This window comes from Pristiophorus japonicus, chromosome 9 (assembly GCF_044704955.1).
Source record: "Pristiophorus japonicus isolate sPriJap1 chromosome 9, sPriJap1.hap1, whole genome shotgun sequence".
Classification (NCBI taxonomy): Eukaryota; Metazoa; Chordata; class Chondrichthyes; family Pristiophoridae; genus Pristiophorus; species Pristiophorus japonicus.
In genome coordinates this window covers 22,256,037-22,282,882 of record NC_091985.1, presented here as the reverse complement: position 1 = coordinate 22,282,882, position 26,846 = coordinate 22,256,037, and the positions used below count along the sequence as shown (strand labels likewise).

Genomic DNA, 26,846 nt, shown 5'->3' with positions numbered 1-26,846 from the left:
CCAACGTCAGTGTTCTCGATCAGGCCAACATCCCCAGCACCAATGCACCGACCACACTCGACCAGTTCCGTTGGGCGGGCCACATTGTCCACATGCCCGACGCAGGACTCCCAAAGCAAGCGCTCTGCTCGTAACTCCTTCACGCCAGGCGATCCCCAGGTGGGCAGAGGAAACGTTTCAAGGATGCCCTCAAAGCCTCCTTGATAAAGTGCAACATCTCCACCGACACCTGGGAATCCCTGACCCCTGACCGCCCTAAGTGGAGGAAGAGCATCCGGGAGGGCGCTGAGCACCTAGAGTCTCATCGCGAGAGCATGCAGAAAACAAGCGCTGGCAGCGGAAGGAGCATGCGGCAAACCAGACTCCCACCCACCCTTTCCTTCAATGACTGTCCCACCTGTGACAGAGATTGTAATTCCCGTATTGGACTGTACAGTCACCTGAGAACTTACTTGTGGAGTGGAAGCAAGTCTTCCTCGATTTCGAGGGACTGCCTATGATGATGATGGCAGTAACAGTGACCTGGGGCGAAGACTGATTGGTCTCTGCATAATCTGAACTCCAGTATTTTCTGGTCTTCATTCATTGGGATTTTCCTGTCCTCTCTGCTTTATTGTGATGTAAAATTCCACTGCAATGTTTGTCAATTTTTAAATAGCAATAAAAATTATTTTTTGAAGAAAAAGTCCAATTGTGCACAAATATTGCCAAATACTGGGCAGATTTTGTGTTGTGGACTAGAATCCATTACAAACTGGTTTGAGAGTGTCCAAGCTTATTTCACAGCAGATTGTTCAGGTTGTATAAGTGCTCCCTGTAACTAGGAATGTGATTAGTTGAAGTGATTTGGCATCATGAAAACTCCCCAATTAGACAGTAAAGGTTTACTTGGTTACTGAGGGGTAGATTTTCAGCTTGCTGCCTGGGCGTAAGACTGCAGATTGACCATCTGTTGCAGAAACAAATTTTAATGGCAATGAAAATCGAGCCGATTCGATAACAGGTGGCTGATTCGCAATGTTTTCGGCTCAGGTGGCAAGTTGAAAATCTACCTCTGTGTTCTCAGTCACTCTGGGAATGTAAATGAAATTTTGAGTAGTTTCAGGGACTTGAGCACACACTGCAGTTCGGAACTCCTACACATCAAGCGAGCCCAAGGTGGGCAGAGGAAACGTTTCAAGGACACCCTCATTGATAAAATACAATATTCCCACCGACACCTGGGAGTTCCTGGCCAAAGACCGCCCTAAGTGGCGGAAGTGCATACGGGAGGGCGCTGAGCACCTCGAGTCTCATCGCCGAGAGCATGCAGAAGTCAAGCGCAGGCAGTGGAAGGAGCGTGCAGCAAACCAGTCCCACCCACCCTTTCCTTCAACGACTGTCTGTCCCACCAGTGGCCGAGACTGTAATTCCTGTTTGGACTGTTCCAGTCACCTAAGAACTCATAGTTAGAGTGGAAGCAAGTCTTCCTCGATTTCGAGGGACTGCCTATGATGATGGCTGAGGGAGTGCTGCACTCCAGAGATGCTGTCTTTCGGATGAGACACTAAACTGAGGCCCCGTCTGCTCTCAGGTGGACGTAAAAGATCCCATGCCACCATTTCGAAGAAGAGCAGGGGAGTTATCCCTGGTGTCCTGGCCAATATTTATCCCTCAATCAACAAAAAAAAGACTATCTGGTCATTATTACATTGCTATTTGTGGGAGTTTGCTGTACACATATTGGCTGCCGCGTTTCCCACATTGCAACAGTGACCACACTTCTAAAAGTACTTCATTAGCTGGAAAGTGCTTTGAGACATTTGGAGATTGTGAAGAGACTATATAAATGCAAGTCTTTTTCTGCCTCAAGAAATACACAGGATCATAAAGTAGGTGTGGATCAGCAAGGCCATTCGGCCCATCTAAACCAACCATCTAGAAAGAATCTTCAAACTCCTACCATAGCGCCTAAATGCTTCTTGAATAATTCCACGTGTCTTCTAGCCCACATGTTAATCGCTCTTTGTGTGAAAGAGGACTTCCTGATATTGTTCCTAAATCCGCCTTTTTATTGACTTGAACCTGCCTTTCTGTTTCATGGTTTAGCTTGAAATAGTGGGCAATAATTTATGCCGGTTTTTCTGCCTATCTTGCCGATGCGAAGTTATGCTCAAATTCCCTGCGGAGCTTGTTGCCCTACACCAGAATGTAAAAACTGGTGTGAAACCAGTGCAAATGCAGTGCTACCAATCGGGTAACAGCGAGTGGCCTGCTGTCTTTTTCCATGGTGCCTCAGTCTCTGAGCCTCTTGCCTCTGCTGCTTCTCTTCCATTATTATGCAGAGCAGGAGTATGCCCTTCGGGAAGGCCTTTCCAGCTGCTTAGTCCTTCTAAATGCATGGGGGGGGAACCAAAAATTTCTGGCAGTAATTTGATGAAGTATAGTGCAGGTCTCAGTAAGAGAGATTCGAAAACATCTCAAAGAAAATCAGTATCAGACTCCAGAAATCTCAGTTACACTGATATCAGATGTCTGCGGGCTATGTTGCGACTAAAGTCCTGGACGTATATATCTATGCTGGCGCTGTACTGCCGTAAATACAGATAAATTGCTTGAGCTGGTCTTGCGTATGGGGCTGGAGCATGTAAATGAGCGGCAGAGGGCTTTAACAGATATATCTCAGAAGCGCTGCAAGCAATCGCGGAAATTTAGCTTGTATCGATGTTTCAGTGTAAAATCAGTTACATGCGAATTTCCATGCAGAAAAGCAACACTGTGGCGCTCTTGCGCTTATGCCAAAAATGTCAGGAATCAGCCTTTATTGACCTTTTCTATCCTATCCCATTGACTACCTTAAGATGCCTGTACAAGGACTCCTTCTTTTTAGTCATCTCATTTTGAGCCCGAATAGCTCAAGTTTTACTGATCTTTCTGGATTAACATGCTGAGTGATTGAAAAATGTGAACATGTCCTATTTTCAAATAAAAGTCAAGTATGTTCATTTATTTGAAAAAGAACGTGGGATTTTGTAACTCCCGCAAAGTTATGTACGTTCATTTATCTCCAATTAAAATATTAAGTTGCAGTTTATTTTATTACCATGAAACAGTGCACTGATCATATTTGTTAGGAAACCAGTTTGTTAAATCACCTTAGTTGGCAGGTTATCCAGTTAGAATAGCAACAACTTGTATTTACATAGTGCCGTTAACACAATAAATGCCTCAAACAAAGAGATTAATAATGCTGAAACTTTCCACAATCATTAAATATGCTAATTTAATCAGTAAGTTCTGCAATTAGAAAATTCTGAATAAAATGGTTCAAGTCAATATTCTTGCATAAGTGTAAAGCTATTGATGGGTCCATTCATCTGCTTTATACAGACCCTGGAATTAAAAGGTCACCATCAATCAATTACTGCACTTGCATTTGGAAACCACTATGAACCAACACTTCTGTGTTCTGCAGCTGAAGATTATGTAATTATATGGGATGTGGAAGCATGTCAAATGAGAATACAACAAGGTACACATTTTTCTCATGTATTTTGCAACAATAAAACAGTTCTGGTTCCTTGACAGATCCTATTTCTACCCTGGGTAGGTTAACGCACCAAGCGTGAACAATTTTTCTTTAAGTATACGGTGAAAAGATGTTATTTTACAGTAAAATCTGGACAGAGAAAAGCTATTAATATTTGGAACGTGTACAGTGACCTGAGATCATACTTTTGCCAGTTTAAGTAGTGCAGTTGTTAAATTTAGTGGTGCAGTTGTTAAATTTCAGGCCAGGGTTGGAATTAGACATATACTTTGTTGCTGTGTAAAGTTGTGTCAAAAGGGTTTTAAAAATAAGTCAATTATGCTTCATATAAAATCAGTGGAAATGATTTTGTCCAGACACCATGGGGGTAATTTTGACTTTGTATGAGTGTGCAAAAGGGGTAATAGTAAATCGGCATCCCGTTTTACATCTCTCTATTAATAGTCAATAAGTCGCCATCGCCCATTTTACACTATCGCACAAAGTCAAAATGACCTCTTCTGTGTAGCAACATTATGAACAAATGCAGGAAGATTTCCTCTGGTTGGTATTTCTAGTGAAATCATAAGCACATACCTTTTGATCACTTTTACGATTTGATTGAAAGTACCAACAGAAGAAATCATCCGACATTAGGATGTTACAACATACAGCGACCAGAGAAACCTAGCTTTCCAAAAGTCAAGATACCAAGAAAGGCCAATAGAAACATAGAAAATAGGTGCAGGAGTAGGCCATTTGGCCCTTCGAGCCTGCACCGCCATTTAATAAGATCATGGCTGATCATTCCCTCAGTATCCCTTTCCTGCTTTCTCTCCATACCCCTTGATCCCCTTAGCCGTAGGGGCCATATCTAACTCCCTCTTGAATATATCCAATGAACTGGCATCAACAACTCTCTGCAGCAGGGAATTTCACAGGTTAACAACTCTGAGTGAAGAAGTTTCTCCTCATCTCAGTCCTAAATGGCTTACCCCTTATCCTTGGGCTGTGACCCTTGGTTCTGAACTTCCCCAACATCGGGAACATTCTTCCGCATCTAACCTGTCCAGTCCCGTCAGAATCTTATACGTTTCTATGAGGTCCTCTCATCCTTCTAAACTCCAGTGTATAAAGGCCCAGTTGATCCAGTCTCTCCTCATATGACAGTCCAGCCATACCTGGAATCAGTCTAGTGAACCTTCGCTGCACTCCCTCAAATCGCAAGAATGTCCTTCCTCAGATTAGAAGACCAAAACTGAACACAATATTCCAGGTGAGGCCTCGCCAAGGCCCTGTACAACTGCAGTAAGACCTCCCTGCTCCCATACTCAAATCCCCTAGCTATGAAGGCCAACATACCATTTGCCTTCTTCACCACCTGCTGTACCTGCATGACAACTTTCAATGACTGATGAACCATGACACCCAGGTCTCGTTGCACTTCCCACCTTTCCTAATCTGCCGCCATTCAGATATTCTGCCTTCGTGTTTTTGCCCCCAAAATGGATAACCTCACATTTATCCACATTATACTGCATCTGCCATGCATTTGCCCACTCACCTAACCTGTCCAAGTCAGCTTGCAGCCTCTTAGCGTCCTCCTCACAGCTCACACCGTCACCCAGTTTAGTGTCATCTGCAAACTTGGAGATATTACACTCAATTCCTTCATCTAAATCATTAATGTATATTGTAAAGAGCTGGGGTCCCAGCACTGAGCCCTGCGGCACTTCACTAGTCACTGCCTGCCATTCTGAAAAGAACCCATTTATCCCAACTCTCTGCTTCCTGTCTGCCAACCAGTTCTCTATCCACATCAGTACATTACCCCCAATACCATGCGCTTTGGTTTTGCACACCAATTTCTTGTGTGGGACCTTGTCAAAAGCCTTTTGAAAGTCCAAATGCACCACATCCACTGGTTCTCCCTTGTCCACTCTGCTAGTTACATCCTCAAAGAATTCCAGAAGATTCGTCAAGCATGATTTCCCTTTCATAAATCCATGCTGACTTGGACCGATCCAGTCACTGCTTTCCAAATGCGCTGCTATTTCATCCTTAATGATTGTTTCCAACATTTTCCCCACTACTGAGGTCAGGCTGACCGGTCTATAATTCCCTGTTTTCTCTCTCCCTCCCTTTTTTAAAAAGTGGTGTTACATTAGCTATCCTCCAGTCCATAGGAACTGATCCAGACTCGATAGACTGTTGGAAAATGATCACCAATGCATCCATTATTTCCAGGGCCACTTCCTTAAGTACTATGGGATGCAGACTATCAGGCCCCAGGGATTTATCGGCCTTCAATCCCATCAATTTCCCTAACACAATTTCCCGCCTAATAAGAATATCCTTCAGTTCCTCCTTCTCACCAGACCCACTGTCCCCTTGTACACTCGGAAGTTATTTGTGCCTTCCTTCGTGAAGACAGAACCGAAGTATTTGTTCAATTGGTCTGCCATTTCTTTGTTCCCCATTATAAATTCTATTCCCATTATAAATTCAAATGTTATCAATACATCAGTTGCTCTACATTCTCCCCAACATCTCACTATTCTGCACCTTTCACCCATCTGTACCCAAGTGAATTGCCAAGGGGCCTTCACCCAGATCTCTACCGATGCTCTGCTTGAGTTGCTTGCTAGAAGGCCTTTTTGTAGTGGTGTTGTTTGAAATTCCAGATAATTAGGCTGTGGCCTGGGAGTTGCTCCCATTTCTGTACAGAAGAAATTCATTCGCCTGCAGCTCGATCTAACTGTGCTGGCACTGTCCCTTGTTGCTCTAGAAGACCTTCGTTATAAAAACTTTATCGACAAAGAATTACAAATAATACCTCGCCTTTAAATTCCTGTTGCCATTTAACAATGTGTTTGTTCAAGGATTGAGCTGATGGCCTACTTCGGGAAATTGACTGAGAAAACTGGCTTGGAGAAGTGTGCAGTGCAAGGGAGCTGAGCAACACTTAATAAAAATAGTCACTGACTCAGGGTGTTTGAGTTTCAGCTAAGGAGGTTAACTTTCTGTAACAAAGGAGAGAAATTGATAATTTATGGGAACTGTTGAAAAGGTTTGTGTTTGAGAGTTTTAGCATTTGCAGCAGTGTGAACCTGCTATGGTATCCAACATGGTGGCTCTGCTTTGGAGTTCTTAGCGTTCTTCAAAACTGCTCAGATAGCTAACTAAACAACAACAAATTGTATTTATATAGCACCTTTAACATAATGAAATGTCCCAAGGTACTTCACAGGAGTATTATGAGATAAATATTTGACACCAAGCCACATAAGTAGAAATTAGCGCAGGTGACTAAAAGCTTGGTCAAAGAGGTATGTTTTAAAGAGCGTCTTGAAGGGGGAAAGAGAGGTAGAGAGGCGGAGAGGTTTAGGCAGGAAGTTCCAGAGCTTGGGGCCGAAGCATCAGAACGCACAACCACCAATGGTTGAGTGATTATAATCAGGGATGCTCAAGAGTGCAGAATTAGAGGAGCACAGACATCTCGGGGGGCTTGTGGGGCTGGGGGAGATTACAGAGAAAGGAAGGGGCGTGTCTATGGAGGGATTTCAAAATAAGGAGGAGAATTTTGAAATTGGGGCGTTGCTTAACCGGAAGCTAATGTAGATCAGTGAGAACAGAGGTGATGAGTGAATGGGACTTGGTGCGAGTTAGGACACAGACAGCCGAGTTTTGGATCACCTAGTTTAAACATAGAAACATAGAACATAGAAAATAGGTGCAGGAGTAGGCCATTCGGCCCTTCTAGCCTGCACCGCCATTCAATGAGTTCATGGCTGAACATTCAACTTCAGTACCCCATTCCTGCTTTCTCGCCATACCCCTTGATCCCCCTAGCAGTAAGGACCTCATCTAACTCCTTTTTGAATATATTTAGTGAATTGGCCTCAACAACTTTCTGTGGTAGAGAATTCCACAGGTTCACCACTCTCTGGGTGAAGAAGTTCCTCCGCATCTCGGTCCTAAATGGCTTACCCCTTATCCTTAGACTGTGACCCCTGGTTCTGGACTTCCCCAACATTGGGAACATTCTTCCTGCATCTAACCTGTCTAACCCCGTCAGAATTTTATATGTTTCTATGAGGTCCCCTCTCATTCTTCTGAACTCCAGTGAATACAAGCCCAGTTGATCCAGTCTTTCTTGATAGGTCAGTCCCGCCATCCCGGGAATCAGTCTGGTGAACCTTCGCTGCACTCCCTCAATAGCAAGAATGTCCTTCCTCAGGTTAGGAGACCAAAACTGTACACAATACTCCAGGTGTGGCCTCACCAATGCCCTGTACAACTGTAGCAACACCTCCCTGCCCCTGTACTCAAATCCCCTTGCTATGAAGGCCAACATGCCATTTGCTTTCTTAACCGCCTGCTGCACCTGCATGCCAACCTTCAATGACTGATGTACCATGACACCCAGGTCTCTTTGCACCTCCCCTTTTCCTAATCTGTCACCATTCAGATAATAGTCTGTCTCTCTGTTTTTACCACCAAAGTGGATAACCTCACATTTATCCACATTATACTTCATCTGCCATGCATTTGCCCACTCACCTAACCTATCCAAGTCGCTCTGCAGCCTCACAGCATCCTCCTCACAGCTCACACTGCCACCCAACTTAGTGTCATCCGCAAATTTGGAGATACTACATTTAATCCCCTCATCTAAATCATTAATGTACAGTGTAAACAGCTGGGGCCCCAGCACAGAACCTTGCGGTACCCCACTAGTCACTGCCTGCCATTCTGAAAAGTACCCATTTACTCCTACTCTTTGCTTCCTGTCTGACAACCAGTTCTCAATCCATGTCAGTACACTACCCCCAATCCCATGTGCTCTAACTTTGCACATCAATCTCTTGTGTGGGACCTTGTCGAACGCCTTCTGAAAGTCCAAATATACCACATCAACTGGTTCTCCCTTATCCACTCTACTGGAAACATCCTCAAAAAATTCCAGAAGATTTGTCAAGCATGATTTCCCTTTCACAAATCCATGCTGACTTGGACCTATCATGTCACCTCTTTCCAAATGCACTGCTATGACATCCTTAATAATTGATTCCATCATTTTACCCACTACCGATGTCAGGCTGACCGGTCTATAATTCCCTGTTTTCTCTCTCCCTCCTTTTTTAAAAAGTGGGGTTACATTGGCTACCCTCCACTCCATAGGAACTGATCCAGAGTCAATGGAATGTTGGAAAATGACTGTCAACGCATCCACTATTTCCAAGGCCACCTCCTTAAGTACTCTGGGATGCAGTCCATCAGGCCCTGGGGATTTATCGGCCTTCAATCCCATCAATTTCCCCAACACATTTTCCCGGCTAATAAGGATTTCCCTCAGTTCCTCCTCCTTACTAGACCCCCCGACCCCTTTTATAACCGGAAGGTTGTTCAGTCCTCCTTCGTGAATACCGAACCAAAGTACTTGTTCAATTGGTCCGCCATTTCTTTGTTCCCCGTTATGACTTCCCCTGATTCTGACTGCAGGGGACCTACATTTGTCTTTACTAACCTTTTTCTCTTTACATATCTATAGAAACTTTTGCAATCCGTCTTAATGTTCCCTGCAAGCTTCTTCTCATACTCCATTTTCCCTGCCCTAATCAAACCCTTTGTCCTCCTCTGCTGAGTTCTAAATTTCTCCCAGTCCCCAGGTTCGCTGCTATTTCTGGCCAATTTGTATGCCACTTCCTTGGCTTTAATACTATCCCTGATTTCCCTTGATAGCCACGGTTGAGCCACCTTCCCTTTTTTATTTGTATGCCAGACAGGAATGTACAATTGTTGTAGTTCATCCATGCGGTCTCTAAATGTCTGCCATTGCCCATCCACAGTCAACCCCTTAAGTATCATTCGCCAATCCATCTCAGCCAATTCACGCCTCATACCTTCAAAGTTATCCTTCTTTAAGTTCTGCAACTGTACAGGGTATTGGTGAGGCCGCACCTGGAGTACTGCATGCAGTTTTGGTCACCTTACTTAAGGAAGGATATACGAGCTTTGGAAGGGGTACAGAGATGATTCACTAGGATGATTCCGGAGATGAGGGGGTTACCTAATGATGATAGATTGAGTAGACTGGGTCTTTACTCGTTGGAGTTCAGAAGGATAAGGGGTGATCTTATAGAAACATTTAAAATAATGAAGGGGATAGACAGGATAGAAGCAGAGAGGTTGTTTCCACTGGTCGGGGAGACTAGAACTAGGGGGCACAGCCTCAAAATACGGGGGGAGCCAATTTAAAACCGAGTTGAGAAGGAATTTCTTCTCCGAGAGGGTAGAGTAGAGTAGAATGTGGGAGGCCAGCCAGGAGTGCGTTGGAATAGTCAAGTCTAGAGGTAACAAAGGCATGGATGAGGGCTTCTGCAGCGGTGGAGTTGAGTTAAGGCAAGGACAGTGACGGGCGATGTTACGGAAGTGGAAATAGGTGGTCTTAGTTATACTGTGGATATGTGATCAAAAGCTCATTTCATGGTCAAATATGATGCCTAGGTTGTGAACATAGAAACATAGAAAATAGGTGCAGGAGTAGGCCATTCGGCCCTTCGAGCCTGCACCGCTATTCAATGAGTTCATGGCTGAACATGCAACTTCAGTACCCATTCCTGCTTTCTCGCCCTTGATCCCCCTAGTGGTAAGGACTACATCTAACTCCTTTTTGAATATATTTAGTGAATTGGCCTCAACAACTTTCTGTGGTAGAGAATTCCACAGGTTCACCACTCTCTGGGTGAAGAAGTTTCTCCTCATCTCGGTCCTAAATGGCTTACCCCTTATCCTTAGACTGTGACCCCTGGTTCTGGACTTCCCCAACATTAATAAGTACATAAGAATTAGGAACATTAGTAGGCCATCCAGCCCCTCGAGCCTGCTCCGCCACCCAACAAGACCATGGCTGATCTGGCTGTGGACTCAGCTCCACTTACCTGCCCGCTCCCCTTAATTCCATTATTGGTTAAAAATCTATCTATCTGTGATTTGAATATATTCAATGAGCTAGCCTCAACTGCTTCCTTGGGCAGAGAATTCCACAGATTCACAACCCTCTCGGAGAAGAAATTCCTTCTCAACTCGGTTTTAAATTGGCTCCCCCGTATTTTGAGGCTGTGCCCCCTAGTTCTAGTCTCCCCGACCAGTGGAAACAACCTCTCTGCTTCTATCCTGTCTATCCCCTTCATTATTTTAAATGTTTCTATAAGATCACCCCTTATCCTTCTGAACTCCAACGAGTAAAGACCCAGTCTACTCAATCTATCATCATTAGGTAACCCCCTCATCTCCGGAATCATCCTAGTGAATCATCTCTGTACCCCTTCCAAAGCTCGTATATCCTTCCTTAAGTAAGGTGACCAAAACTGCATGCAGTACTCCAGGTGCGGCCTCACCAATACCCTGTACAGTTGCAGCAGGACCTCCCTGCTTTTGTACTCCATCCCTCTCGCAATGAAGGCCAACATTCCATTCGCCTTCCTGATTACCTGCTGCATCTGCAAACTAACTTTTTGGGATTCATGCACAAGGACCCCCAGGTCCCTTTGCACTGCAGCATGTTGTAATTTCTCCCCATTCAAATAATATTCCCTTTTACTGTTTTTTTTTCCAAGGTGGATGACCTCACATTTTCCGACATTGTATTCCATCTGCCAAACCTTAGCTCATTCGCTTAACCTATCTGAATCTCTTTGCAGCTTCTCGGTGTCCTCTACACAACCCACTTTCCCACTAATCTCTGTGTCATCTGCAAATTTTGTTACACTACACTCTGTCCCCTCTTCCAGGTCATCTATGTATATTGTAAACAGTTGTGGTCCCAGCACCGATCCCTGTGGCACACCACTAACCACCGATTTCCAACCCGAAAAGGACCCATTTATCCCGACTCTCTGCTTTCTGTTTGCCAGCCAATTCTCGATCTATGCTAATACATTTCCTCTGACTCCGCGTACCTTTATCTTCTGCAGTAACCTTTTGGCACCTTATCGAATGCCTTTTGGAAATCTAAATATACCACATCCATCGGTACACCTTTATCCACCATGCTCATTATATCCTCAAAGAATTTCAGTAAATTAGTTCAATAAATAAATTCAGAACAGTCTGGTTTAGCCTCTGGCAGAAGTTGGGTAGAGGGATGGAGTCGGTGGCTAAGGAATGGAGTTTGTGGTGGGGACCGAAAATAATGGCTTCAGTCTTCCCAATATTCAATTGGAGAAAATTTCTGCTGATCCACAACTGGATGTTGGACAAGCATTCTGACCAATTTAGAGATCGAGGAGAGGTTGAGAGAAGTGGTGGTGAGGTAGAGCTGGGTGGTATCAGTGTTCATGTGGAAACTGATGCTGTGTTTTCGCATGATGTCGTCCAGGGGTAACATGTAGATGAGAAATAGGAGGGGGACCAAGGATAGATCCTTGGGGGACACCAGAGGTAACGATGCGGGAAGAGAAGCCGTTGCAGGTGATTTTCTGGCTATGATTAGATAGATAAGAATGGAACTAGGCGAATGCAGTCCCACCCATGACTCAGAAATAAACAAATTAATATTAAACGTAACATGCTTTTTTGTAAGTAGGAATATTGATGGCGATTATCACTGCTAAAGTTTTCTTTTAGGACTTTAAATTGCAGTTTTGATTTATATTGTGCTCCAGATTACATAAAATTACATAGAAATTACAATGGAAACAGGCTGTTAGGAGCAACCAATCTGTGTTGGTATATATCCTCCACATGAGTAGTAGTCTCAATCCGATGTGCCTGCCGTCTTTCCATATTCCTTTGTTCCCTTTTCTTTCCCTTTTCAGTCTAAGCTGCTCTTCAATGTTAACATGTTCCCTGCATCAAACACTAACTCTGGTGGTGTATTCCACAGTCTCACAATCCTCTGTGTAAAAAAGCTTATGCTGCTCTCTTAGATTTAATGTCAGCTATGGCTCAGTGGGTAGCACACTTGCCTCTGAGTCTGAAGGTTGTGGGTTCAAGTCCCACTCCAGGGACTTCAGCACATAAATCTAGGCTGATACTCCAGTGCAGTACTGAGGGTGTGCTGCACTGTCGGAGGCGCCGTCTTTCGGATGAGACATTAAATTGAGGGCCCCGTCTGCCCTCTCAGGTGGAGTAAAAGATCCCATGGCACTATTTCGAAGAGTTATCCCCAGTGTCCTGGCCAATATTTATCTCTCAATCAACATAACAAAAACAGATTATTTGGTCATTATCACATTGCTGTTTGTGGAAGTTTGCTGTGTGCAAGTTGGCTGCTGCGTTTCTCATATTACGTCAATGACTACACTCCAAAAGTATTTCATTGGCTGTAAAGGTGATTGTGAAAGGCGCTATATAAAGGCAATTCTTTTAATCTTATATCTATAGTCCCTTATTCTAGACCCCTCAGTTACTAGGAACAGTCAGTTTCTATGTACAGGCAACTCTCGATTATCCGTACACGGATCCAACGGGAAACCGTTGTAACGGGATTTAAAATTCTGTTGCTAACAAGTGAAAAGACAGCTCCAAATAATTTGGAAAAATCGCCTTCCAAACACTGTGCTTGTTTGTATTTGCTCATTCTCTCTCACTCGCACATTCTCTCTCTCTCACACTCTCTCTCACTCAGTAAAAATCACCCTCCTCTGCCCTTGCTTTGCTGGTGTGTGTGTGTGCTCGCTGCTGCTGCCGCTGTCTCTCGTGGCCACCGCTGACGCTGGGAATGGGGGCAGTGCCAGCACCGGGTTCTAGGCACAGAACCTGGACATGCATGCTGGTAATGTCCATCTTTTGTTACTGTTTGTAGCTGATTGTATTGATTCATTAAAGTTTTAACTTATAAATGTAGACTCACCCTAACGGAAAAATCGTTTACCCGGAATAGCCCAATCCCCGAGGGACCCGGATAATTGAGTGTTGCCTGTACCTTGTCCCAACCATCATTATTTGAAACGGCTCTATGAAATCACCCAAAACCCCATGAAAATAGCCCCTATTTTTCCAAGTCTTTTATTTCCTCATACCAGGCATCCTAGTGAATCTGCGCTGTACCATCTATTGGTCTGGATTTTCGGCTGATCTGCACCCTATTTAGCGCCTCGACTGGGTGCAGAACTGAATTTTTGGGGGCGTGATATGAGGTGCCCAAGATTTTGCGCCCGGGCGGAACTTTCGTTAATGGTTTTGTGGCGGTGCTAAAACTTACCGCCCCGCCGCTATTTTGACCGTTGGGATGACTTAAATCATCCTGCATTGCTGCGCTAGCGCCACAGGCGGAACTTTCGAGCATTTCCCCCGATTTAGCATCCGCCTAAGAACCCGCCCAGAAAAACCAGACGGACCCAGGGTGCACCATGTTGAAAGCGAAGGAGAAAGTTGCAGTTGTGAGTGATTAAAAGGATTGGGATAAGAACGCTGCGTTACTACATCCTTTTCATTGTGAAGTTTATGTGAATTTCTAGTTTGTTTTATAAAGTACATTTTAAAAGATGGGGGCCATGCTAGGTCGAGAGCCAGTAATCCTGGCTGCTATTGCCATACGGTTTCAAGCTGGAAGAAGACTTATTGTTGGTCACTTGCAACAAAATCGAAGAGGTCGCAGACGTATGGGGAGGAGGCCTTGCCGTCTCCTATGAGTTTACAGGGAACATCGCTCATACCTCCAGCTCTCTGAGGCACAGTGCGTTAGAAGGCTGCACTTCTGAAAAGAGGTGGTCACAGAGATATGCCAGCTCCTACAGGCAGATCTACAGCCTACCAGCAGCAACAGGACTGCACTGCCCTTCGAGGTGAAGGTGACTGTGGCACTTGCCTTCCATGCCTCCAGCTCCTTTCAGACATCAGCGGGGGACGTATGCTCCATCTCGCAGCATGTTACACATTGCTGCATTCACCAAGTGGCTAATGCACTGTACGCTAGCGCAATGGACTTCTTAAATTTCCCAGTGACATGGGAGACCTAAAATGAGAGGGCTGTAGGTTTTAGCGCATCATGGCAATCAATGCCCAATATCCAGGGAGCATCCATGATGCTTTCATCTTGTGTGAGAGCAGTGTCTCACGCATGTTCCAGCATCAATCACAAGGCCAGAGCTGGAAGCTCGGGGACAAAGGTTACGGCCTCGCCACCTGGCTCATAACCCCCTCCCCACCCTCCTCCGGAACCCTCAAACGGAAGCCGAGCATCACTATAATGAGAGCCACGCAGCCACACGCAACATCATCGAACAAACAATTGGAGTGCTGAAGCAGCGCTTCCGATGCCTGGATCACTCTGTAGTCTGCCTGCAATACTCCCCTCAGCAGGTCTCTGAGTTCATTGTGGTGTGCTGCATGCTACACAACTTAGCCATCATGAGGAGACAGGAATTTCCAATGGGGATTGTCAGACCACCTCAGGAGAAAGGGGGGGGGAGGAGGAGCAGGAAGAGGAGCCTGGCGAGGAACCCATGCCACCACAACCACAGGGAAGGCATCGTGGAGCTTTCGCTGTTGCAAAAGCCATATGTCGGCAGCTCATAATTGAACACTTGGCTTGAAGAGTGAACGGCACGTTTGAGCGTTGCCTGGCCACTCTATCCCACTATGTTGACTATTCCCCCTCTTATTCTTCAAATGAGACACGGCACAGAAATGGTTACGGTAAAGAAAAAATTTATTGAACATTGTAACATTGTAAACTTTGTAACATTCATTGTGAGACTTAAATAAAATGAGCTGCATCCAGCAGTGTGATAATTCAACAACATTATCAGAACATAATCTAGTATGATACTGTAACATAATATTGTAACATAGAACATACAATGCATCCATCATCAACAACATAATGCAGCAACATCATATCCTATCCCACTATTTTTTCCCACGGTCTTTTGCCCACCTTCCCCTTATTGCCTTCCCTTGCCTACTGCTCCGACTCAAAGTGGCACCAAGATGGCGTGCAGTAAGGCTGCCAGAGCACTGGTGTGCTGGGGGGAAGAAACAATAGAGACGCCGTACTGGAACAGCTCATGGCATGGAAGGCCCGGCTTCTGACTGGCTAGTCTCTTCATTGGCGCCACCAGGCACAGATGGATTGAGTGACAACCATCGCTGATGCTTGGTTGGTGACTGAGTGGCGGGGGGAGACGGAATGCTGTCATCTGGAAGAATGACACCACCTCCCATATCCCTGGAGCCACTCAGTCGCTGACAGGGATTGTCCCTAGCAACCGGAGCACCTTGCTTCGGAACCGTCACTTCCCCGTGTGACAGTGAGGAACGCAGAGAGTATGGCGGCAGGCATGGACTATATCACCTGCCCAAGCTGATGCAGAGCTTGTGCCTATGATGCACCATATTTTGCAAGGGTTCATGCCACACTCTCTGGGACTCCACTGTCACTGCTGGAGGCCACCAACATCGTGTGGGCATTGATGGCCTTGCTGGTATCACAGCTTGCACTGACAATCTGCGACCTTACCTCCGTAATGATCGCTTCCAGACTGTTAATTCCAGACTCGCGTGAATCCTACCCAAGACATCAAGGAGCTGACGGCTGACCTGGATGCTCTCCCTGGACATTCCCACCATGTCCAGTTCCACATTTGCCTATCTGTCAGCAGACCGACTTTGTTGACTCCCCCTCCGGAGAGATGGCATGTGGGATTCAACCCCAGCGCTGCGCTACTGCATGCCACTGGTCCCAGGAGCCTCGGATTCCTCAAACCGCGAGAACGTCACGTCATCCTCCGAGGAGCTGATTGCCAGTGGTCGAACAGGGGTTGATTGGTGCTGCGCCGGATGCTGCGCGGAATCGGCTCATCGTTATCCTTTTCCTTCTCTTCCAGACGATGGCCTGAAGTGGAGTGGTCCCTTGAGGGGCGCTGCGCCTGTGACTGGTCATCTGGAAGTAGAAAGCAATAGACGAGTGGTTAGCAGCAGGGGAGAGGGCAGGGTGACATGAGGAAGGTAGCACAGGCTCATTTGAAGCACCGCTGCTACTTCATTATATTTAGTCCAGAGACACTGCATGACAATGCCCCAACCCTAGTCAAGAGGCATTGCACAGCATTGCCCCAACCTATCCCAGGGAGTGAGCAGGACATTGCCCCAACCCTAGTCAAGAGGCATTGCACAGCATTGCCACAACCCAGGCCAGGGATTGTCCATGACTTACCCTCAGTATCCGAGCGGGGGTCAGCGCTCCCACTGGCAGCTGCCCGACTAGTGACGCCACTCTCTCCTCGATGTCCGTGAGTGACAGGGTCTGAGGCGGACCGCCACCTGTCCACATCTGCTCGCGCCAATTATGAGACTTCTCTGCAGCAAAGGTGAAAATGGGAATGGTGAGAAGAGGGTCCATCTGCTCTTGTGGCACAGATAGCCACCAAAGCACTTATACCATACTGTCTGAATATAATACAGTCTTCTGTTTAATGGCCTTGGAAGTTGCACGTGGTTCATCAGGAGGACATCGAAGTGGGGACCCATCTTATGAGATCTCAGAAAGAAATCTTAATAATGTGTAAAGATCATTCATGGCAAATAAGATGCTGAACCAAGGCCACCTATGTGTCATGCATTTTAGAAGGCAATCCACAGAGTGCTGAGAGGCCCCAACAGCATGAGAACAAATAGTGTGTCAGATTTATAATTGAAGTAATGAAGGAGTGCTTGAATTAAAATTGTACTCTGACAACCTTTGTCAGATCATTAAACTTCTTTTGGCACTGTGTGCCAGTCCTGATCACAGTGTCTGAGGCAGAGACTTCTTCTGCTATCTCCCTTCAAATCATTTTAAATATCGATGGCTGTGGTCTAGAACCACCCCAAAATGCAACTCCTGCCATCTTCTTTCCACAGCCCCCACTAGAGTTTCATTAGCCTCGTGGCTGAATCACCTGGCATGCTGTCTGGAATCGTCGTCCTCCAGGATCAAAATCCAAATGTGAAATGGCTGATTCAGCCCCGGTGTACTGTGCATGCGCGCGGCCACGCCCTGCATTAGCGTTGCGACAGGAGACCAGACCAGAAGCGCGGGAAGAAAAAAAAAATTGCGCATGCGCAGATTTTTTCAGCGCCGGAACTTTTGGCTCCGGCGCATAATGTCTGTGGTGCAACGCCAGAGTTATCATTAATGCTCCTCGTGAACTTTCATTCAGCAAAAGTTCCTCACTCTGGCGCTAACGTTAACCCGCCGCTAAATTTTTCGCTCTGCTGCGAATTGCACCCGGAAATGGGCGAAAACGCAAAAAGCCAGCCGATTATCTCAACATCGTTCCTATAATATAGAGCCCAAAACTGCACTTGTGGTCTTACAAGGGATTTGTATAAATTCACCATTACACCTTAATTTTTATACTTTGTACTCCATGCCATAAAACTCAATATTCCATTCGCTGTTTTTTAATTTGTCTTACCAACCTGAAGTGTTGTTTTTAAGGTCTTATAAACCCGATCCCCCAAATTTGTCTGCTTTTCCACATCACCCAATGTTTCCCTTTCAAAGTATAACAATGTTTTTTTTCTAATATGTGCCACCTCAAATTTAATGAGATTGAATTTCACTATCTTTTGCCCATTCCACAAGCTATCAACTTTGTTTTGTTTTGCCTTGGTCCTCAGAATGATTTACTATGCTTCCTATTTAAATATACACTATTTCCTCCAGTCTTATATCCAAATAATTAATTTACACTAAGAAAAGCGGTCCCAGAACAGAACCCTATGGGACAGAACTCCCACTTCTAACCGCTCTGAGAAACTGCTCTTGCCCTCTATTTTCTGTTTCCTTCCTTCTATCTAGTTTTTGATCTAATCTGCTAACCTCCCTCTTAATCTTCTCGAATCATCCCCTGTGTTGTACCTTGTCAAAGGCTTTCTGCTATTGTGTTCAGAACGTTGTGTTCAGAAATACTAGTCCTTATGAATACCTTGGCTTACTGTTTAAGTATTTTTGTATGGGCTTGGTTGTAACTATTTAACTTGATGTTTGCAGGTTTTGTACCTAGAGGAACTGTTGTCGGAACTCTACTGGGAAAGGTGTTATATTTATGCTTCAGTCCAGATGACCAAACTCTGGCCACTTGTGCAGACAACAAAATCTATGTGTTGAACTGTAAGGTAAGTTTAATAACAATATAGTAACTGTTTACCTTATTTTAGAACTGATTGATAATGAGTTATTGGGGTCGATTTTAACCCCAACATGTTTGGGGGTAGGTAGGGGTGAGCGCAAAACACACTCGCAGTCCTGCGGTTTGAGTCTCACGGTATTACAACGTCCGGGCTTCATCCGCATGTGGTTGGTCTGTTGCCCGCCTGAAACAGGTGAGAAGTGGCAGCTGTCTGCCGGGTGGGGGGAGAAGTTCAGACAGCCTCAGACTGCAGGCCGGCACCAAAGGAAGGTTTGCTAGCAAGCGGATAAGTCACGGGGAGGGGGCTTTCAGGAAGGTCTCGCAGGAGGGAAATGGTCGCTTAGTCGGGACACGGAGAGGCCATTGACTGGATTTTCGGCTTTGATGTTTTTTGTGCCCGGAAACAGTTTGCGCCTCACTAAGTAACATTGAACAGCTGGAGCCTGCGTCAGGAGGCGCAGCGCTAAGGGAGGCGTTGCACACTTCTCTTATGTGCTAGCATGGGAAATTCCGAGCTAAAGAGCCGGGCCAGGAGCACTCCGAGAGATGCCTGGGAGAGGGGGATAAACCTAAAAGAAAGCGACAAAAACATTCCCAAAACATTGCCCACGCCACCCCAAACAAATCGCTAAATAAATTAAAAGAAAAAACAATCACACTTACCTTAGGAGTCCATTACTTACCTCTCCGCTGTCTGTATCATTGGACCGCTTGATTTCCCAGGCGTTCACTGCGGGTTGTGCTTTGGGGCTGCAATCAGGGGAGCTGCACACCAGTGCAGCTCTTCCAGATGGTGCTGCCGCAAAACCAGACCCGAGCATCGCTGCAGGGCGCTGGAGGCTGACCGCCTGCCCAGAAGACTCCCCTGTGAGGAGTATTCGGAATAAGGTGGACGAATTAACTGCACAGATAGCAGTTAATGGATATGATGTAATTGGCATCACAGAGACATGGCTCCAGGATGACCATGGCTGGCAACTCAACATCCAGGGGTATTCAACATTTAGGAAAAGTAGACAGAAAGAGTGGCGTTACTGGTTAAAGAGGAAATTAATGCAATAGTAAGGAAGGACATTAGCTTGGATGATGTGGAATCGGTATGGGTGGAGCTACGGAATACCAAAGGGAGTTGTGTACAAACCACCAAACCGTAGTAGTGAGGTTGGGGAAGCATCAAACAAGAAATAAGGGATGTGTGCAATAAAGGTACAGCAGTTATCATGGGTGACTTTAATTTACATATAGATTGGGCTAACCAAACTAGTAGCAATGCGATGGATTTCTTGGAGTGTATTCGGGATGGTTTTCCAGAAGATTTGTCAAACATGATTTCCCCTTCATAATTCTATGCTGACTTGGTCCGATCCTGTCACTGCTTTCCAAATGCGCTGCTATTTCATCCTTAATAATTGATTCCAACATTTTCCCCACTACTGATGTCAGGATAACCAGCATAATTACCCGTTTTCTCTCTCCCTCCTTTTTTAAAAAGTGGTATTACATGAACTACCCTCCAGTGCATAGGAACTGATCCCGAGTTGATAGACTGTTGGAAAATGAACACCAATGCATCCACTATTTCTAAGGCCACTTCCTTAAGTACTCTGGGATGCAGACAATCAGGCCCCGGGGATTTATCGGCCTTCAATCCCATCAATTTCCCCAACACAATTTCCCACCTAATAAGGATATCTTTCAGTTCCTCCTTCTCTCCAGACCCTCGGTCCCCTAGTACATCCGGAAGGTTATTTGTGTCTTCCTTCGTGAAGACAGAACCGTATTTGTTCAATTGGTCTGCCATTTCTTTGTTCCCCATTATAAATTCACCTGAGTCCGACTGCAAGGGACCTACGTTTGTCTTCACGAATCTTTTTCTCTTCACATATTTATAGAAGCTTTTGCAGTCAGTTTTTATGTTCCCGGCAAGCTTCCTCTCATACACTATTTTCCCCCTCCTAATCAAACCCTTTGTCCTCCTCTGCTGAATTCTAAATTTCTCCCACTCCTCAGGTTTGCTGCTTTTTCTGGCCAATTTATATGCCTCTTCCTTGGATCTAACACTACCCTTAATTTCCCTTGTTAGCCATGGTTGAGCCACCTTCCCTGTTTTATTTTTACTCCAGACAGGAATGTACACTTGTTGAAGTTCATCCATGTGATCTTTAAATGCTATTGCCTATCCACCGTCAACCCCTTAAGTATCATTCGCCAGTCTATTCCAGCCAATTCACACCTCAAACCATCGAAGTTACCTTTCCTTAAGTTCAGCACCCTAGTTTCTGAATTAACTGTGTCACTCTCCATCTTAATAAAGAATTCTACCATATTATGGTCACTTTTCCCCAAGGAGCCTTGCACAACAAGATTGCTAATTAGTCCTTTCTGATTACACATCACCCAGTCTAGGATGGCCAGCCTTCTAGTTGGTTCCTTGACATATTGGTCTAGAAAACCATCCCTTATGCACTCCAGGAAATCCTCCTCCACCGTATTGCTTCTAGTTTGGTTAGCCCAATCTATGTGCATATTAAAGTCACCCATTATTACTGCTGCACCTTTATTGCATGCACCCCTAATTTCCTGTTTGATGCCCTCCCCAACATCATTACTACTGTTTGGTGGTCTGTGCACAACTCCCACTAGCGTTTTCTGCCCTTTGGTCTTCCGCAGCTCCACCCATACAGATTCCACATCATCCAAGCTAATGTCTTTCCTTACTATTGCGTTAATTTCCTCTTTAACCAGCAACACTACCCCAACTCCTTTTCTTTTCTGTCTATCCTTCCTGAATGTTGAATACCCCTGGATGTTGAGTTCCCAGCCTTGGTCACCCTGGAGCCATGTCTCTGTGATGCCAATGACATCATATCTGTTAACAGCTGTCTGCGCAGTTAATTCGCCCACCTTAATACGAATACTCCTCGCATTGAGGCACAGAGCCTTCAGGCTTGACTTTTTAAACACACTTTGCCCTTTTTGATTTTTGCCTTGGGTTTCTCTGCCCTCCACTTTTACTTTTCTTCTTTCTATCTTTTGCTTCTGCCCCCATTCTACTTCCCTCTGTCTCCCTGCATAGGCTCCCATCCTCCTGCCATATTAGTTTAACCGCTCCCCAACAGCACTCGCAAACACTCCCCATAGGACATTGGTTCCGGTCCTGCCCAGGTGCAGACCGTCTGGTTTGTCCTGGTCCCACCTTCTCCAGGACCGGTTCCAATGTCCCAGGAATTTGAATCCCTCCCTTCTGCACCATTCCTCAAGCCACGTATTCATCTTAGCTATCCTTTGATTCCTACTCTGACTAGCACATGGCATTGGTAGCAATCCTGAGATTACTACCTTTGTGGTCCTACTTTTTAATTTAACTCCTAGCTCCCTAAATTCAGCTTGTAGGACCACATCCCATTTTTTACCTATATCATTGGTACCTATATGCACCACGACAACTGGCTGTTCACCCTCCCCTTCCAAAATGTCCTGCAGCCGATCCGAGACATCCTTGACCCCGAAACCAGGGAGGCAACATACCATGCTCGATTGTGGCCCCAGAAACATCTGTCTATTCTCCTTACAATAGAATCCTCTACCACAATAGCTGACCCACTCTTTGTCCTGCCCTCCTGTTGTCTAGGCCCCAAACTCTGGAACTCCCTGCCTAAACCTCTCTTTCCTCCTTAAAGATGCTCCTTAAAACAGAACTCTTTGACCAAGCTTTTAGTCACCTACGCTAATTTCTACTTATGCGGCTCGGTGTCAAATTTTTATCGCACAATACTCCTGTGAAGCGCCTTGGGACGTTTCACTACGTTAAAGGCGCTATATAAATACAAGTTATTGTTATGTCACCAGGCCGCTCACTACATTTCTACACTTTATTCAGTTTGTCAAAGTGGTAGTGCTGTAGAGAACAGCTTCCTTGATGCTGCCGCATATACAATATGCCTCGACCCTACCCTCAATAAACTACTTCCTATTGCACTAGTGTGGCATTTGAATTTCCCAAACCAGCCGTTTTTGTGATCTGCCTGAGTGGTATTGCCAAGGTGAATTAAATGCAGATTTGCCATGTGACCTGGGTTGGATGTAATTCCAGGTGAGAGGTCAAAGTTTAAGAACACGGCATCACCAATACTTGATTACTGTGTTGTTCCAATTTTTAAACTATATTTAATGAATTAAATTAATAGTCTAAATCTTCTTCTTGGGCAGTCCCTCAGAGTCGAGGATGACTTGCTTCCACATTAATATGAGTCTTCAGGTGACCTGTACGGGACCTACGGTCTCTGTCACAGGTGGGGCAGACAGTGGTTGGAGGGACGGGTGGGTGGTGTCATGTATTCAACTGTCATTGTAACCCATGTATAAACTGACCGAAGTTGTACACCGTGAGAACACTGACCACTAGGTGGTGAACTTGTGGGAGACACTCCTAACCTGGACTTTCAGGTATAAAAGGGGAAGCTCCACCCACCTTCATCACTTCAGTGCTGCCTAATAAAGGTTACTGGTCACAGAGTGATCTTCTCTTTAGTATGGGCCTCGTGTGCATTTGTACTGTATAGTAAGGACATATTATTGGTGACGAGAAACTGGGATTTAAACCACGCGAGCATGACCACTAGCAGCACAGATGAGAGGTACTGTGTTGGTGATGATTGGGATGATTTTATTGAGAGACGACAGCAAAGTTTCGTCACTAAGGAATGGCTGGGACAGGATTTGGCCAACAAACGCAGGGCTCATCTCCTGACAGTTTGTGGATCCAGGACGTACTCCCTGATGAAGCCGGCGGACAAGACTTTTGAAGAGCTCAGTAAGTTGATCGGGGAACACTTTAAACTGGCAAGCAGCATGCACATGGCGAGACACCGGTTTTACACGCACCGGCGGCGAGAAGGGCAAAGCATTCCAGACTTCGTGGCAGACCTCCGGCGACTGACGAGCCTATGTAAGTTCCCAGATGCATGCAGAGCGGAGATGCTGCGAAACTTTTTTATTGAGGGCATCGGGCACGCTGGGGTCTTCAGGAAACTGATTGAGACCAAAGACTTGACCCTGGAAACGGCGGCTTTGATGACCCAGACATTTATCTCGGGGGAGGAAGAGACCAGAATGATGTTTGACAAAAATCTTGGTTTAAATGCAGCAAATGGACAGGGAGTCAACATTGTTAATGCGGCACACAGTTCTCCAGGTAGACAGGGGCAATCGGACATGCCCAAGCATGTAGTCGAACCCAAAGGAGGAATTCAACAGAGACAATGGCTAGCTGAACGGCGATTCATGCCATCGCAAGGGACAATGGGCCAATAATGGGGCCATCAACACCTGTCAATGGTGTGTTCAAGGACAGTTACAGAGACAGTCAGAGACGATCGACTGGTAATGGACCTTTTGTTTCCAACAACGGCTCATGTTGGAGGTGTGGAGGCAAGCACACAGCCAGAGCTTGCAGGTATCAGCAATATACCTTCAGAAACTGCAACATCAGCGGTCACTTGACGCGTATGTGCAGGAAGCCTGCAGCCCGGTTGATGAACGAGGAGGACGGGCCGGATGTAAGCCCTACGAGGCCAAATGGACACTGGGGGAAATCGCTGGAAGCTGAAGTTCAGCGCGTTCATGTGGAGCACAGTTCATACACTAGGATGCCACCGATAATGATGAAAGTGCTCCTCAATGGCATCCCAGTATCAATGGAGCTAGACACGGGGGTCAGCCAGTCCCTGATGAGTATTAAACAGTTCGACAAGTTGTGGGCGTCCAAGGCCAGGAGGACAAAATTATTGCCGATTGACGCACAGCTACGGACATATACAAAGGAGGTCATACCGGTGCTAGGCAGCGCCACGGTGGTCGTGACCCACAAAGATTCGGAGAACAGGTTGCCACTCTGGATTGTCCCGGGTGACTTCCCGCACTGCTGGGGAGGAGTTGGCTTGCTGTCATGAACTAGAAATGGGGCGATGTCAATGCAATTCCTTCTGCGGAACGAATATCATGCTCACAGGTCCTGGGCAAATTTGACTCACTATTTCAACGCAGCATTGGCACTTTCATGGGGACCAAGGTAGTGATTCACATAAACCCGGATGCCAGGCCAGTACACCACAAGGCCAGAGCGGTGCCCTACGTGATGCGGGAAAAGATAGAAGGCAAATTAGACCGCCTGCTGAGGGAAGGCATCATCTTGCCAGTTGAATTCAGTGACTGGGTGAGCTCGATTGTGCCGGTGCTCAAGGCGGATGGGTCGGTCAGGATATGTGGTGATTACAAGGCCACAATTACAATCGGGTGTCACTCCAAGACCAGTACCCGCTACCGAGAGCGGAGGACCTCTTTGCGACGCTATCCGGTGGCAAACTTTTTTCAAAATTGGACCTGACCTCAGCTTACATGACCCAGGAGCTGGCGAGTGAGTCGAAGAAGCTGCCCACCATCATGACACACAAGGGGTTGTTTGAGTACAACAGATGTCCGTTCGGGATTCGCTCGGCCGCCACGATCTTTCAAAGAAACATGGAAAGTCTCCTCAAGTCGATTCCAAGGACGGTGGTTTTTCAAGATAACATCCTCATCACGGGTTGCGATACTGAAGAACACCTCCACAACCTGGAGGAGGTGCTACGCAGACTGGACCGGGTAGGGCTGCGACTGAAAAAAGCGAAGTGCGTCTTCCTAGCTCCAGAGGTAGAATTCCTGGGGATGAGGGTAGCAGCAGACGGGATCAGACCTACTGCGTCCAAAATGGAAGCGATCCAGAGAGCACCCAGACCCCGTAACAGGACGGAGCTGCGTTCGTTCCTGGGGCTCCTGAACTATTTTGATAGCTTTCTTCCCAAATTGAGCACGCTGTTAGAGCCGCTACACGTGCTCCTATGCAAAGGTCATGAATGGGTGTGGGGGGACAGCCAGGAAAGGGCTTTTGATAGAGCACGCCATTTGTTATGCTCCAACAATCTGTTAATGCTATATGACCCATGTAAGAAACTTGTTTTAACGTGCGATGTGTCATCCTATGGGGTCGGGTGTGTGTTGCAGCATGTTAATGCCAAGGGTCAGTTACAGCCGGTAGCTTATGCCTCCAGAAGTCTGTCCCAGGTAGAAAGGGCCGATGGGATGGTAGAAAATGAAACGCTTGCATGTGTATATGCAGTTTAAAAAAAAATGCACCAGTTTGGCAGGAAATTTGAGCTGGAGACAGATCACAAACCCCTAACGTCCCTTTTGGCCGACAACAAGGCCATAAATGCAAATGCGTCGGCCCGCATAGAGAGGTGGGCACTCAGGTTAGCCGCCTATGACTATACAATTCGGCACAGACCGGGCACTGAAAACTGCGCCGATGCACTCAGCAGGCTCCCACTAGCCACCACCGAGGGGGCAACCGAGCATGCTGCTGAGATGGTCATGGCTGTTGAAGCTTTTGAAAGCGAAGGCTTACCCGTGACAGCCCGTCAGATCACAGTCTGGACCCGCTACTGTCTTTAGTCAAGAAATGTGTCCTGAATGGGGACTGGGCAGCCACGTATGGGGCATGCCCTGAGGAATTTAAACCATTTCACAGGCGCAAGGATGAACTCTCGATTCAGGCCGATTGCCTACTATGGGGAAACTGATTAGTCATAATAGCACCCGGGCATTGTCATGATGAAGGCAATTGCCAGGTCACACGTTTGTTGGCCAGGGATTGATGCAGACCTGGAACTTTGTGTTCGCAGGTGCAACACGTGTGCCCAGCTGGGCAATGCGCCCAGGGAAGCCCCCCTTAGCCCCTGGTCCTGGCCCGCCAAGCCATGTGGACTACGCAGGTCCTTTCATGGGAAAAATGTTTTTGGTTGTAGTAGATGCCTACTCCAAATGGATCGAGTGTGACATTCTCAATTCAAGCACATCCTCTGCCACGGTAGAAAGTCTACGGGCAATGTTCGCCGCCCATGGTCTACTGGACGTCTTGGTCAGCGACAATGGTCTGTGCTTTACAAGCACTGAATTCCAGGACTTCATGGCAGGAAATGGTATCAACCATGTCAGAACGGCACCGTTCAAGCTGGCCTCAAACGGCCAGGCGGAACGAGCAGTGCAGATAATCAAACAGGGGATGCTCAGAATCCAAGGGGATTCCCTACAAAGCCGCTTATCACGCCTCCTGCTGGTCAATAGATCCCGACCACACTCGTTCACAGGGGTTCCATCCGCAGAGCTGCTAATGA

General features: G+C 46.2%; 1 protein-coding gene across 10 annotated transcripts in view; it reads left to right on the top strand.

Annotated features, from left to right (window-relative positions):
• wdr27 (WD repeat domain 27) overlaps window positions 1–26,846 on the top strand; it is an 838,472-nt gene that overhangs the window by 7,270 nt on the left and 804,356 nt on the right. For all 10 annotated transcript variants that reach the window (XR_011594978.1, XR_011594977.1, XM_070889135.1 and 7 more), the window contains exons 3-4: window positions 3,370–3,511; window positions 18,495–18,619. Coding sequence is in view for 8 of the 10 variants with exons in the window: in XM_070889135.1 (XP_070745236.1) it covers window positions 3,370–3,511; window positions 18,495–18,619 (267 nt within the window). In the remaining 2 variants the exon portion in view is untranslated. The remainder of the gene's footprint in view (window positions 1–3,369; window positions 3,512–18,494; window positions 18,620–26,846) is intronic.